The following is a 19,160-nucleotide window of genomic DNA, read 5'->3' as shown; positions in this document are numbered from 1 at the left end:
CTTCTCTGCTGAGTTTCTGTTTTCACACTGGGAGAGCTAGAAACAAGCTGTTGCTCAGTGTGCAACCATCTTGGAAGTCTAGAATTAACCCATATGGAGCCAAAACGATCGCTCAAGGCAGATTTGATTCCAGAATTCAGCTCAACTTGGCTCTGAAAACGTCAGTCAAACCCTGCCCCCCCAGATCCAGCACCAACACTTCAACCCCAAGATCCTTCCAGATCCAAGCTACTTGGAAATGCTCAGATCAGATAAGGGGTGGGAGTAAAAGACAACCAAGACTTCGCATCTTGCATGAACAAGTCCTGTGTAGCACTTGGAACTGTATTTTGGTCCTGAGGAACTTCAATACACATTTTCCTTCAGAGAGGCTTGTGACAAACCAGACTGACCTCAAAAAGGAGGCTGTGGATGGGGTTCTGGGGAATATGTGAAAAGACTTCTCTTGCAATAAAGGAGAGTGAAGCTTTGGGGAAATGGGCTGCGGCACTAGAGGAGTACTGGATTTGACAACTATCAGCTAGAAGTCAGGGGTCAGATTCAAGGACTTGGGGATTTTTGTGGTCAGAGCTAAGAAAACAGCAGACAAGGAAAAACTATTTGGGGAGCACTTCCTAGAATTCTTGGGTTTCTTCCTTGATCTATTGCTACTTTTCTTCCCAAATGTCTGTAAGATGGCTTCTTAGAGTGGGAAGTCCAGATGCAAAGGATTAACACTGGTACAATCTCCCACAGCGGCAGGGAGAAGTCCCTTCATATGTTTGTTCCTGTCTTCATTGATCATCCTGGTACCAAATGGAGTGCAGATAGTGCACTTCTTATCCAAATGGGCAGCTCCAAGACAGTAGACCCACTCTGAGTTCGAGTCAGGATTTGGAATCTTGTGGCTAAAGGCTATATACTTTTTTGCACCCGGACAGCGTGTCGGCCATCTGGGAAATACAATACGTGAATAAACACTACCTTAACAATCTTATATAAGAGAAACAGCAGATAACATGCTAAAGCTATCTCCAATCAAAAATACTATATGAAAAACTATATAACAATTAGCTACCTAACAAAAAAGGTGTCAAAGGCTTGAGACAAGGAGGAAGAACTAAGGAAAGTTTTTTTTTTCCAATGGCAATAAGAGTGAAAAAAAAAAAAAAAAGATAAAGGCAAAGAGAAATCACAAACAAAAAAAAATGATGTGAAAATCACTACCACCACCTCAATGAACAACCAGGCCTGAGTGATGGAGTTCTACATGTGAAGCAAAGGAATAACAAACTAGATCTGGGGTATTTTCATGGGTAAGAGGGGATTAAGGATAAGGAAAGGATCCTGAGTTCTGGATCCAAAGTTGGATCTGAAGACCCATTTTTTGAGGAGGAGACAGAAGAAACATTAAGATGCTACTTTACAGAGGCACTAGAGAAACAGGAGAGATATCAGTAGGGCAGATATTGGTTGGTAAGACATTTGTCCTGCTGAAGTGTTATGGTTGGTCCTATTGCTGTTTCACCACTTGCTCCCAAAGAAGAGCATTGAGAAGCCTCACCAACACTCTGCTCAAATTATTTCCCCAACGATAAAACAATTCCTGCAAAGCTACAGAAGTTAGCTTCTGACTGACATTTTATGCACATGCCTGATGCTGCAACGGAGTAAGTGCAGTCTCTGAGACAAAGCTGCTACAGAAGTAAAAATCCTACCATTTGCCTCTGAAGGGGAAAACAGCGCTAAGGGTACACATGCTGATAGCAATGGGTTGGAAGGACAAAACTAGGTATTTACTGGGGCCAGCACCCTGCTGCATATGCAAAACGGAGGAGGAGAATCACTAAATCTATAACTCACTGTAAATGGACTCTAACAAGCAACTTCTTGGGTTTTTCCATTTCTCTATTTTTTTCTTTTAGAAACTTTCTATACTTAATGCTAATCTGCTAATAATGTTTCCTCACTCCAATCCCTAACTCAAACAGCTTTCCATAAAGTTGAAAATTGGTTTATGGAACATTCCCTCCTTCTAAATCCCAAAAAAACAAAACTTCTTCTCTTTTCTCCTACTCTCAAATCTTCCTCACCTTTCTTCTCCATCTCCTCTAATAATGCCACCTGTATAAGCCCAGACATGACCACTCGCCTATTAGGTATTACTATTGATAACCGTCTTAATTTTGATCACCATATTGATAACATCAAATCAGTTAACAAAAAAATAGGTACTCTCTACAGAATTAAACCCTTTCTTACCCCAGCAGCTAGAAAAACCATTGCCCAAACCCACCTGATCTCTACTCTTTTCTATGCCTCTGCCATATATACTAACTTATCAAAAAATAACATTACCAAACTCTCTACCTGCTACAACAGTATAACTAGATTCATTATGGCTACACCCTTCAGAACTCACCACTGTCTTAACCTCAGACAACTTGATTGGTTAGAACTTAATAGCCACTTACTCTATCAACAACTAACTATCATTCATAAGTCCCTTTACTACCCAGATGCTACCCCTAGCCTTACAAAACTAATTACCCCTTATAAAAACCTAGCCACACTCCGATCTGCTAACAAACTACTAGTAGCCTCGACTAAATCTTACAATAAAGCTGGTGACTCATTATTTTCAAATTCTGTCGGAAAATCTGGAACGAACTCCCTCAAGCAATAACTAACCTTGACTCCACATCCCTTTCTAAAACACATATCAAAGAGCACCTAAAAACCCACTGGCTATGTCCCTGTGCTAACCCTGACTGAAAACACTACCCCCTTACTCTTACTTCACTCACTCTCCCCTGTTTCTTGCCTCTAAATGCCACACTTACTGATACCAGCTACTTCCTTATTTTGAATCCTCTATACATTTTACCTATTCTCTCTTTCATCTTTACTTTAGGCTATTTAGGGGCTTCCTAATCAGCTCTTTTTATTACTCTTACTTTCTTTCCTGCATACCTGAAATCTCTGTTTTTAACCAGCTGTTTCATTTATAGTTGTTAATTATGGTCTTGGGTTGACTAGTCTGTTTCTGTTTTTCTCTTTTACTCTTTTAGTATTACTCATGCTTACCATTGTATCATTATGTACATTTGCTTGCTATTGTCTTTTTTATTGTAAATGTTTGCTTACTGCCTGTATTTTGGAGCTTTTCTCCCCGGGCCTCTACTGAAAATGGATATATGTCCAGCTAGACTAGCCCGGTCAACAAATGTAAAATAAATAAATTAATTAAGCCAACTAGTAGATGGTTGTACAGCTGGGGAAGCTGCGGGTATCCTATGGACCTGTGGCAAGATATTTTTAATGCTCCAGGAATGCCTGGAAGTTTCAGGCCTGGTGGGGCAGTTCTCATTAACTGTCTTAATGTGTTCACACAAAAAGTAATGGCATTCTCCCCAGTGTCCAAAACAAGGCAATTAAGGTGACAATACTTTGGGGAATAGGTTTTCTGCAAGCACACAACTGTTGGTGTTCATTTCTGTGGAAGTCACATGGCTAAGAAAAAAAATCAAGAAGATTTGGAACAAGTAAATACAGCAATAATGCAACAACATTAAAATTAGACTACTACTAGAAAAAGATTTTCCCAAATTGGGCATTATTACTGCTCTCTTGAAGTAACTAACAGACTTGTGAATAAACGTTTTTTGCAATAAAAAAAATATATATATATACAAATACACACACTGCATTGAAAAAGTATTTGCCCCCTTCCAGATTTCTTATTTCTTTGCATGTTTGTCGGACTTAAATGTTTCAGATCATCAAACAAATTTAAATATTAGACAAAGATAACCCAAGTAAACACAAAATGCTGTGATTATTTTATTTATTAAGGAAAAAAAACTATCCAAACCTACATGGTCCTATGTCAAAAAGTAATTATCCCCTTGTTAAATCATGAAGCAACTGTGGTTAATCACATTTTTGGGAAAGCTGAGCTCAATTTCACAAGCCACACCCAGGCCTGATTACTGACAGATTTGTTGAATCAAGAGATCACTTAAATAGAACCTGTCAGAGAAAATGAAGTGGGCCAAAAGATCCCAAAAAGGAAGACATCATGCAACGATCTAAAGGAATTCTGGAACAGACGAGAAGCAAAGTAACTGAAATCTATCAGTCTGGAAAAGGATACAAAGCCATTTCTAAAGCTTTGGGACTCCAGCAAACCACGGTGAGAACCATTATCCACAAATGGAGAAAACAAGGAACAGTGGTGAACCTTCCCAGGAGTGGTTGGCCTACAAAAATTACCCCAAGAGCACAGCGACGACTCATCCAAGAGTTCACAAAAGAACCCAGAACAACATCTAGAGAACTGCAGGCCTCACTTGCCTCAGTTAAGGTCAGTGTTCATGACTTAACCAAAAGAAAGAGACTGGGTAAAAATGGCATGCATGGCAGAGTTCCAAGGCAAAAACCACTGCTGACCAAAAAGAACAAAGGCTCGCATCATTTTTGACAAAAAATATCTTGATGATCCCGAAGACTTTTGGGAAAATATTCTGTGGACTGACAAAACAAAAGTTGAAAATTTTGGGAGGTGTGCATCCCATTACATCTGGCGTAAAATTAACACCATTTCAGAAAAAGAACATCATGGCAAAAGTCAAACATGGTGGTGGTAGTGTGATGGTCTGGGGCTGCTTTGCTGCTTCTGGACCTGGACGACTTGCTGTGATTGATGAAACAAAGAATTCTGCTCTCTACCAAAAAATCCTGAAGGAGAATGTCCGGCCATCAGTTTGTGACCTCAAGCTGAAGCGCACTTGGGTTCTGTAGCAGGACAATAATCCAAAACACACCAGCAAGTCCACCTCCAAATGGCTTAAAAAACAAAACAAAGGTTTTGGTGCGGCCTAGTCAAAGTCCATTCTTGAATCCAATTGAGATGCTGTAGCATGACCTTAAAAAGGCGGTTCATGCTCGATAAACCCTCCAATATGACTGAATTAAAACAATTCTGCAAAGAAGAGTGGGCCAAAATTCCTCAACAGCGATGTGAAAGACTCGTTGCTAGTTATTGCAAATGCTCAATTCCAGTTGTTGCTGCTAAGAGTGGCACAACCAGTTATTACGTTTAGGGGGCAATTACTTTTTCATATAGGGCCATGTAGGTTTGGATAGTTTTTTTTCCCTTAATAAATAAAATCATCACAAAAACTGCATTTTGTGTTTACTTGGGTTATCTTTCTCTACAGTTTATATTTGTTTGATGATCTGAAACATTTAAGTGTGACAAACATGCAAAAAAATAAGAAATCAGGAAGGCAGCAAATACTTTTCCATTGGACTGTATATGCATATATGTATATGTATATACACAACAGGCCTCCCTAACAATACACAGATAACTCCACACACACATCCACATTTGGCAACCTGGCACATCTACAAAAATTACTCAGGAAGTTTTAACAGCCACTGAAACATAGCTTTGTAACACAACTCATGCTCAACACCTAAAAAAACAAACCAAAAAAAAACACTACTTGTCCTCCAAATTCCTCTCTCATGAAAATTAAAAATTTAAATCTCTCTTAATACAAGCACTGAAGTCACTTCTCATAGTAAAGTATTATGGATGGTAGTAGATGATCTTAAATTTGACCTGCATATACACAATTGCACAATAAATCACCAAAACCTAGGGAAGCTTTACAGAGCCAAAAACTATTACCAATGCAACTAAAACTACACTTGTTACTACTTACCTCCTCCCCTCACTACTTATGGCGCTCCCATCCTAACTAACCTCAAGGTATCACAAAAATCAAAACTTGATCAATGCTATAATAAAAGTGGATACATTTGCACCAAATACCCCTTTTCAGAACCCACCAATGTATAACAGCACAAAAACCTAAAATGATTAGAACTACCCCATAAACTAACACGCACAACTTATCACCTACAAAGTTATCTAACATCCATATGCTTTGTCCAACATTAAATGCCATTCTACACAACTATTTTCCCAATCAGTCATTATGATCCAATGACTAAAAACTCCTCTTTCCACAAACCTATCAAATCTGCTGGGCAAGGATCTGCACTCACACCACGTTGCTAAGGTCTCAAACTCCTTACCTACATCCATCAAGTCAATATCCTCCCCTTCCAGTACTTTATAAACAAACTGTAAAAGACTTTCCTGCTAAAATCTGCCACTATTCTTGCTCAACCCCAGGATAAACTAACCCCCTAAATACAAACAAGTACTTATTCATACCTTACACCTCTTTACTCTCACTTCTTCACTCACTGCCTTACTTCAATGAATCCCCCCCCCCAATCCTCTTTCTAAATATGCCATAACCCAGTTTTTTTCTCTCACTTCATATTGCAACTCCTGTTTATATTATACTAACTTATCTCTGATTTCTCTATAAACTACCTATAAGCTGTATAAAAACATTATGTCTAATTTGGTATAATTACTTAAACTGTAGATGTTTTTGTATTATTTTTGAAGATAATAAAACATTTTTATAAAATGTATTGTAATACTTTTTCTCCCCATGCCCCCACTGGAAATGGGCACCTACCCAGTCAGTTTCCAGGTAATAAAAATGTCAATAAATACACAAGTTTCTTACACTGGAAACAAAACAAACAAAAACAACTTGAGTCAACTGTATCAACACAACAGACAAGAAGTGAGATGGCAACTGCAAATTTTACAAAGCAAAGTAAAAAAAGAACATTGTAACTATAAGGCAAAATAACACTGTATGGTTTTATATTAGGAGTCAGAAAAAAGCTAAATACATGTTCTTTCTCTATATACATACCAGTGTCCTGCCAAGAGTAGGTTTAGAAGATGGGGTTTCCAGTTTTCCTGCTGGGGGCACACTGGCAGCAGAAGGCATGAAACTTGGAGTAGCAGTTTGTCCAGGTGTTACAAGCACTGAGACAGTTGAAGCATCTGTGGTTCCAATCATCAGACTTGAGGGTGGCATAACTGTAGTTGAAGTAGTTGTAGAAGCAGCTGGAATTTCAGAGGTCACTGGCATTTCTGCTTGCCCAAGTGTATATGCAGTACCTGTTGAACCATGTTCACTGAATAGAGAGCGGAGTTTTTCATCAAGAGTTTTGATATCATCAATGCCTGGGGCTCTGATCTGAGCCTCTACATCTGTCTCACTGCAATGAGTGTGAGGCTGATTAGGAATCACAGCTGGCTGTGGCTGGCTGTGAACAAGGGTCTGCTGTACCAATGGTGCTGAAGATGCTGTCTGCATTCCAAGTAATGGCACCTGGGCTTGCAGTGGTGTGACAATACTACCTGATGCCTGAGATAAAACAGGTGTTACTGCAGCTAAAGACTGAGTAATAACAGGATGAGTCGCATTAAATTGTGACATGGTAACGGCCGATGAATTTAAAGGTAATGACATGGGAAGAGATACGGTCACTGTGCTGCCTAAAGGCAAAGTTTCTGCTGAATCTACAGGATCAGACTGGCTTTGCTGCACACTTGAAGAAACAATTTCATTCAGAGTGGCTACTGGCCCAACAGGCTGAGCCTGGGTTTGGGATGTCAAAGACTGAAGAGAAGGTGCAGACACAGATGTCTGATTAGAACCAGCCATTTGATGAACCAATGGGGACATTATAGGAGGGGAGACTGTACTTAGTGTAGTAGGCACTGGACTACTTATATTCTGCTGAGCAGACTGTGGCAGCACAGCAGTAGAAAATGCAACATGATCACTGACAATGGTAGTAATTCCAGTCATCTGTTGAGTGGGTTCTGGCATAACTGAATTAATTACAACAGACCCCACCACTGACTGTGAACCCATTGATGGAGGCACTGAACTTGTATGAATGGCATCAGGAACTACTCCAGAAACTGTTTGCTGAGCTAATGGGGAAACTATGGCCTGAGTCAAATGGGGGGGCACAGTAGCAATACTAACTGTACCCAAGGTAGGAGAAGCAGAAGGCAAAGTACTACTGTCTTGGGAAGGTACAACTACTGGTAAAGGTGGTACTGCCTGGTTAAACTGAGGAGGGGCCGTGCTGGGTCCTTCCTGAAGTGGAGTATGCCTAAGCTCTGCAAATGCTTGCTGTAGGCTAACAGATGATGCCGAGTGAGAAAGCGAAATTCCAGTTCCATGAGATGAAACTAGAAGGGAAAAAGTACAACAAAAACATTAATCATCATCAAAAGTGTGCGATATCCTAAACAAAACTATTCTGACACTAGTTACTTGACTGTAAATTACAATATATATATCACCAAACTGATACAGTACCTAGTGTAGAAGAAAAGAAGTGTGGAGATGATTAAAGGGTGATGCGACTAATACATATTTTGGCAGTTGAGGTGAAAAAAAACTGGAAGTAAATGAAAAGTATTAACCAAACACAGGGTTGGAAGGTAAGTGAAGCATATCTGGATGATCAGAAGGGAGCTTAGGAAAGCAAGCTGGAGGGAAGCACGGTAACAAGGAATAAAGAATGGGGTGAAGTACTCTATTAAAGCACTACAAAATTCAACACTGAAATGGAGAGAAAAGGTGAGAAACAATGACAAAAATACAAAAAACAAAACTGAGATTTCCAAGATGGCTGCACACTGATCAACAGCTTAATTTCAGCTCTCTCAGTGTGAAAGCAGAAACTGAGAACAGCTAGTGAAATTGTCACTTTGGGTAAAATTCAGTTATTGGCTAGTAAGTACATTGCCTGCATGGCAGCAAAGACGAAATTTAGAGAATCCGAAAGAAAATCAATCAGAAAAGGTGAAGGGAAAGCAGTGGCTGGGAAGAATCCTACAGCTGTTAAGCCGTGATAAAGAGATGGCTTCCAGTAATTTAGAGGAAAAAATAAATCAAATGTACTCCTACTTGATTAAAATAAATGAAAAGTACAGTAAGTCCTACTTAGCTGTAACAGATGTGCATAGAACAACACTGCCTTAGTGGCATAAGGGAAGTAATGCCTGCTACTACATCTCTGACAGTCTACCATGGCTCAGAGCACCTCCCCCTGCTTGTCTGCATGTGTGATGGATCAATCACCTGATGAGAGCACAAGAACTGCCTTTCAGACCCACAGAAAGAGCCCTTTCTTTTCTAAGGTCCAGAAGGAAAAGAGAAGATGAAAACACAAGCCTGTAAACAGCTACTGTTCTAAAACCAAAAACACACACACAAAAGAGGCCGCTGAGCATAACTCAATGACAACTCCAACCACAAACTATGTACATCCTTAAAATGGGTATAGTGGGTGGGTACTACCACTAAGGTAGTGTGTTCTACGAACATCTATTGTTACAGACTAGTAGGACTTGCACAACTGTATTATGTTCAGCAAACACACTGCCTTACTGGCACAGCGGTAGATTCCCAAAGCATACCATACCTGAGAGGTGGAATGATGAGTCCAGGAGCCCCTGGAGAATGGTCCTAGTGAAGCCTACTCTGGATTTAGAAAAGGCATCCAAATTTGTAGTGCTTTGTAAAGGTATGCACAGAGGACCAAGTTACTGCCTACAGAACACTTCAAAGTCCATTCCATTCCAATATGTCATTGAATAGGAAAAGGTCCTGGTGAATTTGCCTTTACCTTGCTTGGATTTGCCTTGCCATGGTGTGTGTATAGTACAGTTGTGTACCTACCATAAATGTAGATGTTAGAGTGTATTCACTGCTGCAGTCATTACTCTTGGGTTATATCTTGCTGGCAGGCTACCCTCAGTCGGCCAGAATTCCTAAGTCTAAGTCCGGCGTCGGTTGCTGTCGCCTCTTCCCTGACGTCAGTGCGCCAGGGGTATAAAAGATGCAGCAGACAACATTTTCTTCAGTTTTTCTTGCCCCAGATGTCAGGTGCCCCCAAATTGGTAGGCTGAAAAATATGCCAATAAAAATGCATGCACAAAAATAACATTTCCTTTATCTACAAGCAAATACACCAAGTAGGTTGTATAGGATAGAGAAGTGCAGATAAGCCCCAGCAAAGAGAAGGGGGATGGTGGGTGGGTAACCTGGAATGCAACAGTGAATACACTCGAACATCTACATTTATGGTAGGTTCACAACTGTACTATGTTCATCGTGTTTCACTGTTGCAGTCATTACTCTTGGGTTGAATCCCAAAGCTGAGGATGGGTGGCTGGGCTAAAGAGGATTAGGAGAGGCTATGAGGCCCTGCAGAACTGCAGTGGCAAAGCCTGCTCTGGACTTAGAGTAAAGAGGTAAGTGGTAGTGCTTTGAGAAAGTGTGCACTGAACTCCAAGTTGCAGCCTCTAAGATATCTTTGGTTGGTACTCCTCTGAGGAAGGCTGCTGAAGTGGCTGCTGCTCTGGTGGAATGAGGCCTAATGCCCTTAGGCACTGATTTACCATGTTGAAAATAGCAGAAACGGATGCAATGGCCTATCCATTTAGAAATAATCTGTTTTGAGATAGCCTTTCCTTGTGATCCTGCAGCATATGACACAAAGTTGCTCAGTCTTTCTGACAGCTTTAGTTCTGTCCAAGTAGAAGCGTAACTGCCTGTGTATGTCCAAAGAATGCAGAATTTTCTCACCCTTGTTCTGTGGATTTGGATAAAAGGTAGGCAAGTGAATGGTTTGGTTGAGAGCCACACTGAACACTACACCTTAGGCATAAATGTAGAGTTTGTCCTCAGAGAAACCCTGTCTGGATGAAAAATGATAAAAGGTTCCACTGCCATGAGTGCTTGCAACTCTGAGACTCGTCTTGCAGAGGTTATTGCTAGGAGCAGAGCTGTTTTCCAGGATAAGAATTTTATATCTGCTGTTGATGCTGGCTCGAAAGGAGGCAGTGCGAGTTTTTCCAAAACATAATTGAGGTCCCAGGCCGGAATTGGTGCTCTCCTTGGAGGCCTAATGTTTCTGGCCCCTCTGAGGTACTGCCTTATTAAAGGATGAGAAAAGATAGGTGGTTCCATATTGTAATGGGCTGAAATGGCAGAGGCATGAATCTTAATTGATGAGAAAGAAAGGCCTTTGTTCAGCATCTCAGTTAGGTATTGTAAAATCTGAGGGATATTTGGTACACACGTGTCAATGCCTTGTTCCTGGTTCCAAGCACAGAATCTCTTCCATTTTTCTGCAAAAGATTTTCTGGTACTGGGCCTCCTAGCCTCCAAGATAACATCCATAACAGCTTTTGAAAGAGGAGTGTTCTGAATGGCTACATTATCCGCCATGCTGCCAGATTTAAGGTTATGAGTTGGCTGTGCAGGATCTGATTGTTTTGTTGGGTCAGTAAGTGAGAAGTTTGTGGCAATATCCATGCTGGACCTTGAGACAAGCTCTTTAGGACTGGGTACCAGTGTTGGAGTGGCCAGTCTGGTGCAATCAGTATCATTTTTGGCTTCTCTTGTCTGACCTTTAGGAGTACCCTGGGAAGGAGAGGCAGTGGAGGAAAGGCATATACTGTTAGGTTTTTCCAGCTGAAGGGTAGGGTGTCCACTTTCCAAACTTGCTTGTGATAAATCCTTGTGCAAAATCTCTGCAATTGTCGGTTGTGAGGGGAGGCAAAAAGATCTATGTCTGGACATCCCCATTTCCTTATTATCATGCTGAAGACTTGTGGATCCAGTTTCCATTCGTGGGGATCCATGAGGTTTCTACTTAGTTCGTCTGCCAGGGTATTTGTTTTTCCTGGCAGGAATTGTGCTTGCAGGTGAACTTGAAAAGCCAATGCTGTGTCCCACAAGGTAATTGCTTGTCTGCAGAGGGGGTAGGAATGTGTACCTCCCTGCTTGCTTATGTACCACATGACCATAGCATTGTCTGTCTTTATCAGTAGCTGTCCTGGATGAAGCAGGTCCTTGAAAGCTGTCAGGGCATTTTGAACTGCTAGCATCTCTTTTTGATTGATGTGAAGATGCATCTGGTTTGCAGGCCATGTGCCCTGAATACATTTTTCTGCCATATGGGCCCCCCAGGCATAATCTGATTCATCCGTTGTCGGTGTCTGTCTGGCTGTGGGTAAACTGAATAGCAGACCCTTGTTGTGGTGACAGGCTTCTGCCCACCATCGAAACTCCTGTTGCAGGCAGGGAATGAGTGCAATTACTGTGTCCAGGCTGTGGCAATGCTGAGTCCAAACACTTTAGAAACCATTGTAGTTTCCTCATACGCAGTCTGGCATATGGAATTAGTAGAATGGAGGATGCCAAGAAACCCAGGGCCTGCAGGATTTTCATTGCAGACAGGTGGGTTTTTGTTGCCAATTTCTTGAAGTAAGAAGTCAGTTGCTTTTGTTTGTCTGGCATGAGATAAGCCATCTGGGCAGTTGTATTTAAGCTTGCACCCAGGAATATTATCTCTTGAGAGGGCACTAGTTTTGATTTCTTTTCGTTTACTGTGTACCCTAGGCCAATTAGTAATCTTTTTACAAACGCCAGATGCTTTAGAAGAATGTCTTTGTTCTCTGCTTGAATTAGGCAGTCGTCCAAGTAGGGATATATCTGAATTCCTCTGTCTGCAAAATGCAATTACTGGTGCCAGGCATTTTGTGAAGACCCTGGGCGCAGTAGATAAGCCAAAGGGCAGTGCATAGAATTGGTAATGCATTGAGCCAGCTATGAATCTGAGGTATCTTCTGCAAGATTGTCTGTTTGGGACATGCAGGTATGCCTCTTTTAGGTCCAAAGTTACAAGCCAAGCCTTCTTGCCCAGCATGGGCAGTAGCTGCTGTAGAGTCACAACATCTTGAATTTTGGAACTTCCAGAAACATATTTAGTATAGACAGGTCCAGTATTGGTCTCCAAATTTTGTCCTTTCTGGGTACTAGGAAAAGTCTGGAGTAAAATTCTTGCCCCTGCTCTTGCTGTGGTACTTGCTGAATGGCCCCAATGTCCATGAGGGCTGTAATTTGTTTTTGTGCCTCTGCCCATTGATTGTGTGGCAGGAATGGCATATCTTTTGACCTTGGTAAAGTGTGAAAATGGAACGGACCCATTTGCCTTGGGTAACCATCTGCCAATTTGATGAAAAAAGTGCTAGTTTTCCCCCTAAGGGGGCTGCCAAGAGAAAAGTGCTTGGATCTGGCAGAGGAAAGTCATTGGGATTGTTTCCTGTAAGGTTGTGATTTGTCTTCTCCGCTTTTGGAGGTAGGAGCACCCCATTTGTTTAGGCCTGTATGAGCCTTGGGGCTGAGATCTGCCTCTGGGATGCCTGTATCTGCCTCTTTGTGGTCTGTCTGACACTGGAAAGGACCAATTTTTAGAAGGCCAGTTCCTGCTAAACCTGGGTGGCTGTACCTGTAACAAATCCTTGACTGTTTGCATGGATTTTGCTTTATCCTCCATTTTTTTTCAACACCTCTTCTGCTTTAGTACCAAACAAAACATCATGCTGCAATGGTGCATCAAATAATTTTGCTTTAACATGATCAGGCAGATTCTGTTCCTTTAACCAAGCATGCCTTCTAATAACAGAACCTGTAACAGCGGCCCTGCAAGAGGTCTCCAGTGAATCATAACCACATTGCAAAGTATGCTTTCCCACTTGTTCCGCTGCATGCAATAAGTCCTGCAATTCCTTGTTCTCTGAACATTCAGTATTTGTCAACAATTTCTGTTTAAGCAGTGACATTAAATATTGCTGATATTTAAGCATATGAAACTGACAATTTAAAGCCCTTACAGCCAAGGTAGCAGAAGTGTAGCCTCCCCCCCCCCCCCGTCTGTCTAGAGCCCTAGAATCTCTATCAGAGGGGACAAGGTTTTTTGCAGTGGGAGCTTTAACCCCTTTGGGACCCTGAGATATAGTTTCTGGGTCAGCAGTGGGGTTTTTATATAGGAACGTATGAGAATCCGGAACCCTGTAGTATCTGTCTGGCTTAGCAGGTGCAGAGGGGTAAAGAGTCAGGGGGGACAGGCCGGACTCTGAAAATACATCTACAATGTCTAGAACAGGTGGAATAGCAAGGGGTCTGTGCTGAGGAAGTAGCAGAAAGTCTCTGAGCCTTTTCTTAGATTCAGAATAATCTTGGCTCTCCCAGTGGAAATGCTCCCTCATGGTATGAAGGGTTTCCCCTAAAGAATAATCCTCAAGAGGAGAGGCTGAAGGAATGGATTTTTCAGCATCAGAGTCTTCATAGGGAAGCATGGAATAATCCTGTTCAGAAGAGGAATTAGAGGAAACAGAAACCTGATCAGAAGAATCATACTCTGTCTCTTGCCTAGGCCGCTTAACAGAAGGGGGATGGGAGCCCCTGATCAAAGTAATCAGGTCTTCGGCCATTTTGAGCATCTGTTTTTTAGGCATGGAAGTCTGAGTAGGAGAATGCTGTACTTGTTTTTGTCTTTAAAGCTGCTTTAGTCTTTGAAGCTGAAGATGGCTTTATATAGTTGTGTAGGTCTGAAGAGACCCTCAGAAGCCGATGCCTGCTCAGCGGCTCCGGACCCATATGAGGGAATGATTTCCGAGTGCCCAATAGCTTGAGTATCCAGAGGCCCAGTCGGCTCCACACGGAAGTCGGAAGCGGCCTGTGGCTCTGAGGTAGCGGGCGCCAGAGGCTGCGAAAGCGCCTCACTGACAACCGGCGAACTAGCAGAGGCCTCGTTGTCGGTTTTGGACCTCAGATGCCTATCCTTTTCCTTGTCCTTGCGTTTTTTGTAAACTCCGGTTGTCGGCTGTTCCGACGGCATTATATAATTAAATCTTCGGCCAAAGTAATGAAATGCAAAATCGAACAGACGCTTAATAGTGCGTTGGTTAAACCTAGCACAAAACCGGCAGCTAGCAACGTTGTGATCAGGGCCTAGGCAAGGAATACATTAAGAGTGAAAATCCTTATGAGGTATTTGCTTCTCACAAGAAATACAATTGTTAACTTTTTCTGACATCGGTCTGGAGCAAGAAAAAAGTTTCCCCAACGGGGTACTTAGCTTTAATGAAGACTTTGGTTCTGAAATTCGGATTTGAAAATCTCAGGAGTCGGCCGACCGGCACTTGCGAACTACTTTTGCTTCGGGCACCGCACGGCAAGAAAGACTGAAAAAAATGGCATCGGCTGCATCTTTCATACCCCCTGGCGCACTGACGTCAGGGAAGAGGCGACAGCAACTGACGCCGAACCTAGACTTTGGAATTCTGGCAGACTGAGGGTAGCCTGCCAGCAGGATAACCCAAGAATAATGACTGCAACAGTGAAACACGATGAACATCAAAACAATACTAGAGGACAATCAACGTGTAACAGTTTGCTTAGAGACAGTCTGACCTTACTGTGCCCATGTGCAGGAAAATGAGCCTTTCAGCCTTCCTAAATGGTTTTGTTCTGTCAAGTTAGTACCTAAGCTGCCAATTCACATCCGAGGTGTGAGGTATCCTCTCTCCTTTATTCTTATGTTCTGGGAAAAACGTAGGCAGATAAACAGAATGACTGAGGGTGAATTCTGAGACCAATTTCAGCATGAAAGAGTGGTTAGAGTGCAACCCAAACCATATTTCTGTGGAAAATTAGGTAAGATTGTCCCAATTTGAGAGCTTGCAGCTCACTAACTCACCTTGCAGATGTCACATTAATCAAAACAGTTTTCTGTGTTATGAACTTCAGGGCAGCCTGAGTGGCAGGTTCAAATAATAGTAAGTTCAATCTATCCAGAGCACAGCTGAGATCCCATGAAGGAGGAATTTTCTTGTGAGGTCTCACAGGCAGTACTCCCTTCATGAACTGTTTTAAGAGAAGCAGCAGGAGGAGGATCCATTGGCAGACATGGCCACTAAATGCACTTTAGTGGATGTATATGCTAAGCCATCCTGAAGTAGCTCACACAAATATTTCAAGACCAGAGGGATGTTAACATTAAGGAACCCTGTTCCCATTTAGGTACTACTTACAAAACTTCATCCATTTATAAAATAAGATTTTCTAGTAGCAAGTATTCTGGCGTCCTTTAACACCTGCTACACATCCTCACAAAGCAAGTGCCTAAATACAGTTAAGTCTGAATCATTCAGGGTGGTAGCTGTAGTTGCTCCAAACTGGGGTGCACCAGTCACCCATGAGATTATGTGAGCAAATCTAGAGTGTGAGGACGTCTGTTAATTACTATAGGCCAATACCATTAGAATGGAGAGCCAAATCTGCCTGGGGCAACAGGAAGGAACCACAGTGATTTCTGACACTTCTTTCTGAAAGCTTCAGAAGTACCTTGCCAATTAGTAGAAATGCATACACGAACATTCCAGTCCAAGGGAACGGAAATGCCTCTGTCCTCTAACCATGGCTGCAAGGATATCTGGAACAGAATTTTTCCAGCTGTCTGTTTTGAATGGAGGTGACCAGATCTATTTGAGGCATTCCCCAAATATGGACTAGATCCTGGGACATCAGCATCTACTTAGTCAGTCTGCCACAACATTTTGCTCTGATGGGATGTATGATGCCTGAAGAGTCAGAGAATTCTGTAGAGCCAGCTCCCAGGCCATCATTACCAACCGGCACAGAGAGTAGGACCTTGCATCCCCTAGTTTGCTGAGGTACCACACTATTGTGGTATTGTCTATAACCACCAAGAGAGGGCCAGGAGTCCATAGGTGGTGAAAAACTTTCAAGGTATGGATCACTGCCCATATTTCCTTGATATTAATGTGCTTCTGTCTGTCCTTGGGCCCCCAGGTTGCTTGCATTAGCACTTCCACTGACGGCTCTCCGAGCAAAGTCAGACAAATCTGTCTGTACAGATTGTGCCAGAAGAAGAGGAAAGTGGGAAGTCCTGGAAAGATACTCAACTGTGTTCCCACCACTGTAGCTCTTGTCTGATGAAGGGCAGCATGGGTAAAATCAGATTCCAGGGAATGTAGGCACTGTGTCCAACAATTTTGGACATACCAGTGAATTTTCCTCGTGTGGTGACAGGCCAGTGGTTTCATGAGAATCGTGGATGCCATAGGTCCTACAATTTTCAGGAATTCTCTTGCCAAGGTGAAGTTCCCCCTATTGAATTCCTGATATACCACTTGGTGGAGCCATTCTTTTCTCAGAGTCAATTAAGCACCCTAAGAAGACACGCCTTTGCAAGTGTGTCAAAAACAGCTTCCAAAGATTCAGCTTGATCCCTATATGGAAGAGTAAGGTTGAGAACCTCTCTAGTGAAAAACACCTGGACATAAATTCTGCACAGATCAAGTTGTCCAAGTAAGGAAAAATGTGAACATCAAGAGTCTGGCAGTGAGCCACTTACCACAGCAACACATCTGGTAAACATACAACGTGCAGTGTATAGCTCAAACGCAAAGAACTGATGGTGCAAACCGGACAATAATTATCAGATATCTCCTGAAGAAACGAGCAATGGAGATATGGTGATATGTACCCTTCAAGTCCAGGGTCACCATAAATCAATGGTCTGGAAAAAGAGAAAGCACTGTCTGCAGAGTGAGCATCTTGAACTTGGGTACCCTGACAATGTCCAACACGAGTCTCCACAACATTCTTTTGAGAATCAGGAAATTTCTGAAGTAGAAAACTTTCACTCTTTCCAAAGGAGGAATCAGCTCTATGACAAGAGTCCAGCATTTGCTAGAGTATAAGAGGGAATAACAAGGCCTAGGTCCAAGCAGGTGAGGAGACAGATGTTCCCTCCATTGCCAGCTATAACCTCTGCCAACAATGTTGAGCATCCACTTCTTAGAAAATACTGACATCCAAGTCACACTGTTCAGAGCTAACTTTCAAGATGGGGCACCCAGAACAGGAATGGAGAAGGATGTGTGCCATACCTTGGCAGAGCCATAGGTTGGAAGGGGGTATCCATTTTGAGAGAGGTACTTCTCCTTAAGCTTGGCAGAGTTCTGCCATTTCCTTCTGATGCCTTGGCTTTTGTTCAGATCAGACTTCTGCTTGTTGGGCTGCCAAAAATTACACTGCTTGAAGGTGGAAAACTTGAGAACATGGAATATTTTAGATACACCTTGCATCAGTTTACCTCTGTCATTCCAGTGTTTAAGGAGCTGATTAGCTACTGTACCACACAATAAGAATTAAGTGGAGCACTCAATCTCATTTTAACTCATCAGAAAAGTTCTGACTGTGAAATCAGGCATACCTTCTTGTCACCACAGACATCGCTGAATTTCTAGAAATATCAGCCCCTTCCAAGACACTCCTTAAAGTAAGCTTAGACACTTGAGAAATATTGCATACAATTATCTTTAACACACAGACTTTTTGCTCAGCAGGTAATGATATAGCACAATTGTCTAAACTATGCATACACCTCAGCACAAACTTCCACATAAAGCACTGGTAAACACCTTAAAGGCTACCATGCTGGACAGCACCAGCTTCTTCCCCAGAGATTCTAGCCACTTGCCTACCTTACCCAAACAGATTGAGTTTGATGAAGACAGTCCTTTTGCTGGAAGATGCTGCTGGGGACATTGCAGCAGGATCCTTACACAAGGGGGCCTGGAGATTAGAGATGGTCATTCAAAATGGAGGAGAATTGCAAGCTTTCTTAAAAACAACCTCCAACACTGGGATTAACAGAGGGAAGGCCGCCACATCAGAGGTCAAATTCTCCAAAAGATCATATAACCTGCTGACGTCAGGAGCATCTGAATTTTGCTCTCAAAAGAACTCATCATAAAATCTAGCCAGCATTTGGAGAAAAAATATGCTTGATTTTCTGCACCTGTTCATCCTCAGAGGAAGCTGACTGATCCAATAGACAGTTTTGAAATGAAAAAAATCCAACTGCCTGAGCAATGGATCTAACCACAGTCACCATCTAAGGTGGAAACCCCAGAGACTGTTGCCTTGCAATGTGGTGGGTCTTCGGTCTCTTTTTTGCATGCATTACACAAGTAGGAGAATCCCCGGGGGTAGGCGCATCAACACTGACAACAGATTCTCCACCCTTAACTTCCCCTTCAGCTAGAGTTTGGTTCTCTCATACCTGAAGTAGACACAGAAGACTTGCGGCCCTTGTGTCATGCACAGTTGGAATAGTAACACCACACCACAGAACCTGAAGACAGAAGAAGGTGAGTGGTCCAACAACTAACTTGAGTTTACTATGGAGTCACAAGCCATAGACTGAGGCATACCACTTGACTCATGTCTATGTTTTATTTTAGGTGCACAAGGGGTACCATGAGGTGGGGCACCGTATCGGAGTCCATCAACCAGGACACAAGAATCTATCCAAGGTCAATG

At 42.3% G+C, this 19,160-nt stretch overlaps 1 protein-coding gene across 1 annotated transcript in view; it reads right to left on the bottom strand.

The window, feature by feature from the left end:
• The window catches only part of LOC122815199 (serine/threonine-protein kinase WNK1-like), a 3,137,204-nt gene that overhangs the window by 1,276,311 nt on the left and 1,841,733 nt on the right, over positions 1–19,160 (bottom strand). The window contains exon 11 of the mRNA XM_044087493.1: positions 6,795–8,134. Within this exon, the coding sequence (XP_043943428.1) occupies positions 6,795–8,134 (1,340 nt within the window). The remainder of the gene's footprint in view (positions 1–6,794; positions 8,135–19,160) is intronic.

Source organism: Protopterus annectens, chromosome 11.part0 (genome assembly GCF_019279795.1).
Source record: "Protopterus annectens isolate FY-2018-M chromosome 11.part0, PAN1.0, whole genome shotgun sequence".
NCBI classification, from domain to species: domain Eukaryota; kingdom Metazoa; phylum Chordata; order Ceratodontiformes; family Protopteridae; genus Protopterus; species Protopterus annectens.
This window is presented reverse-complemented; position numbering and strand designations above follow the sequence as displayed.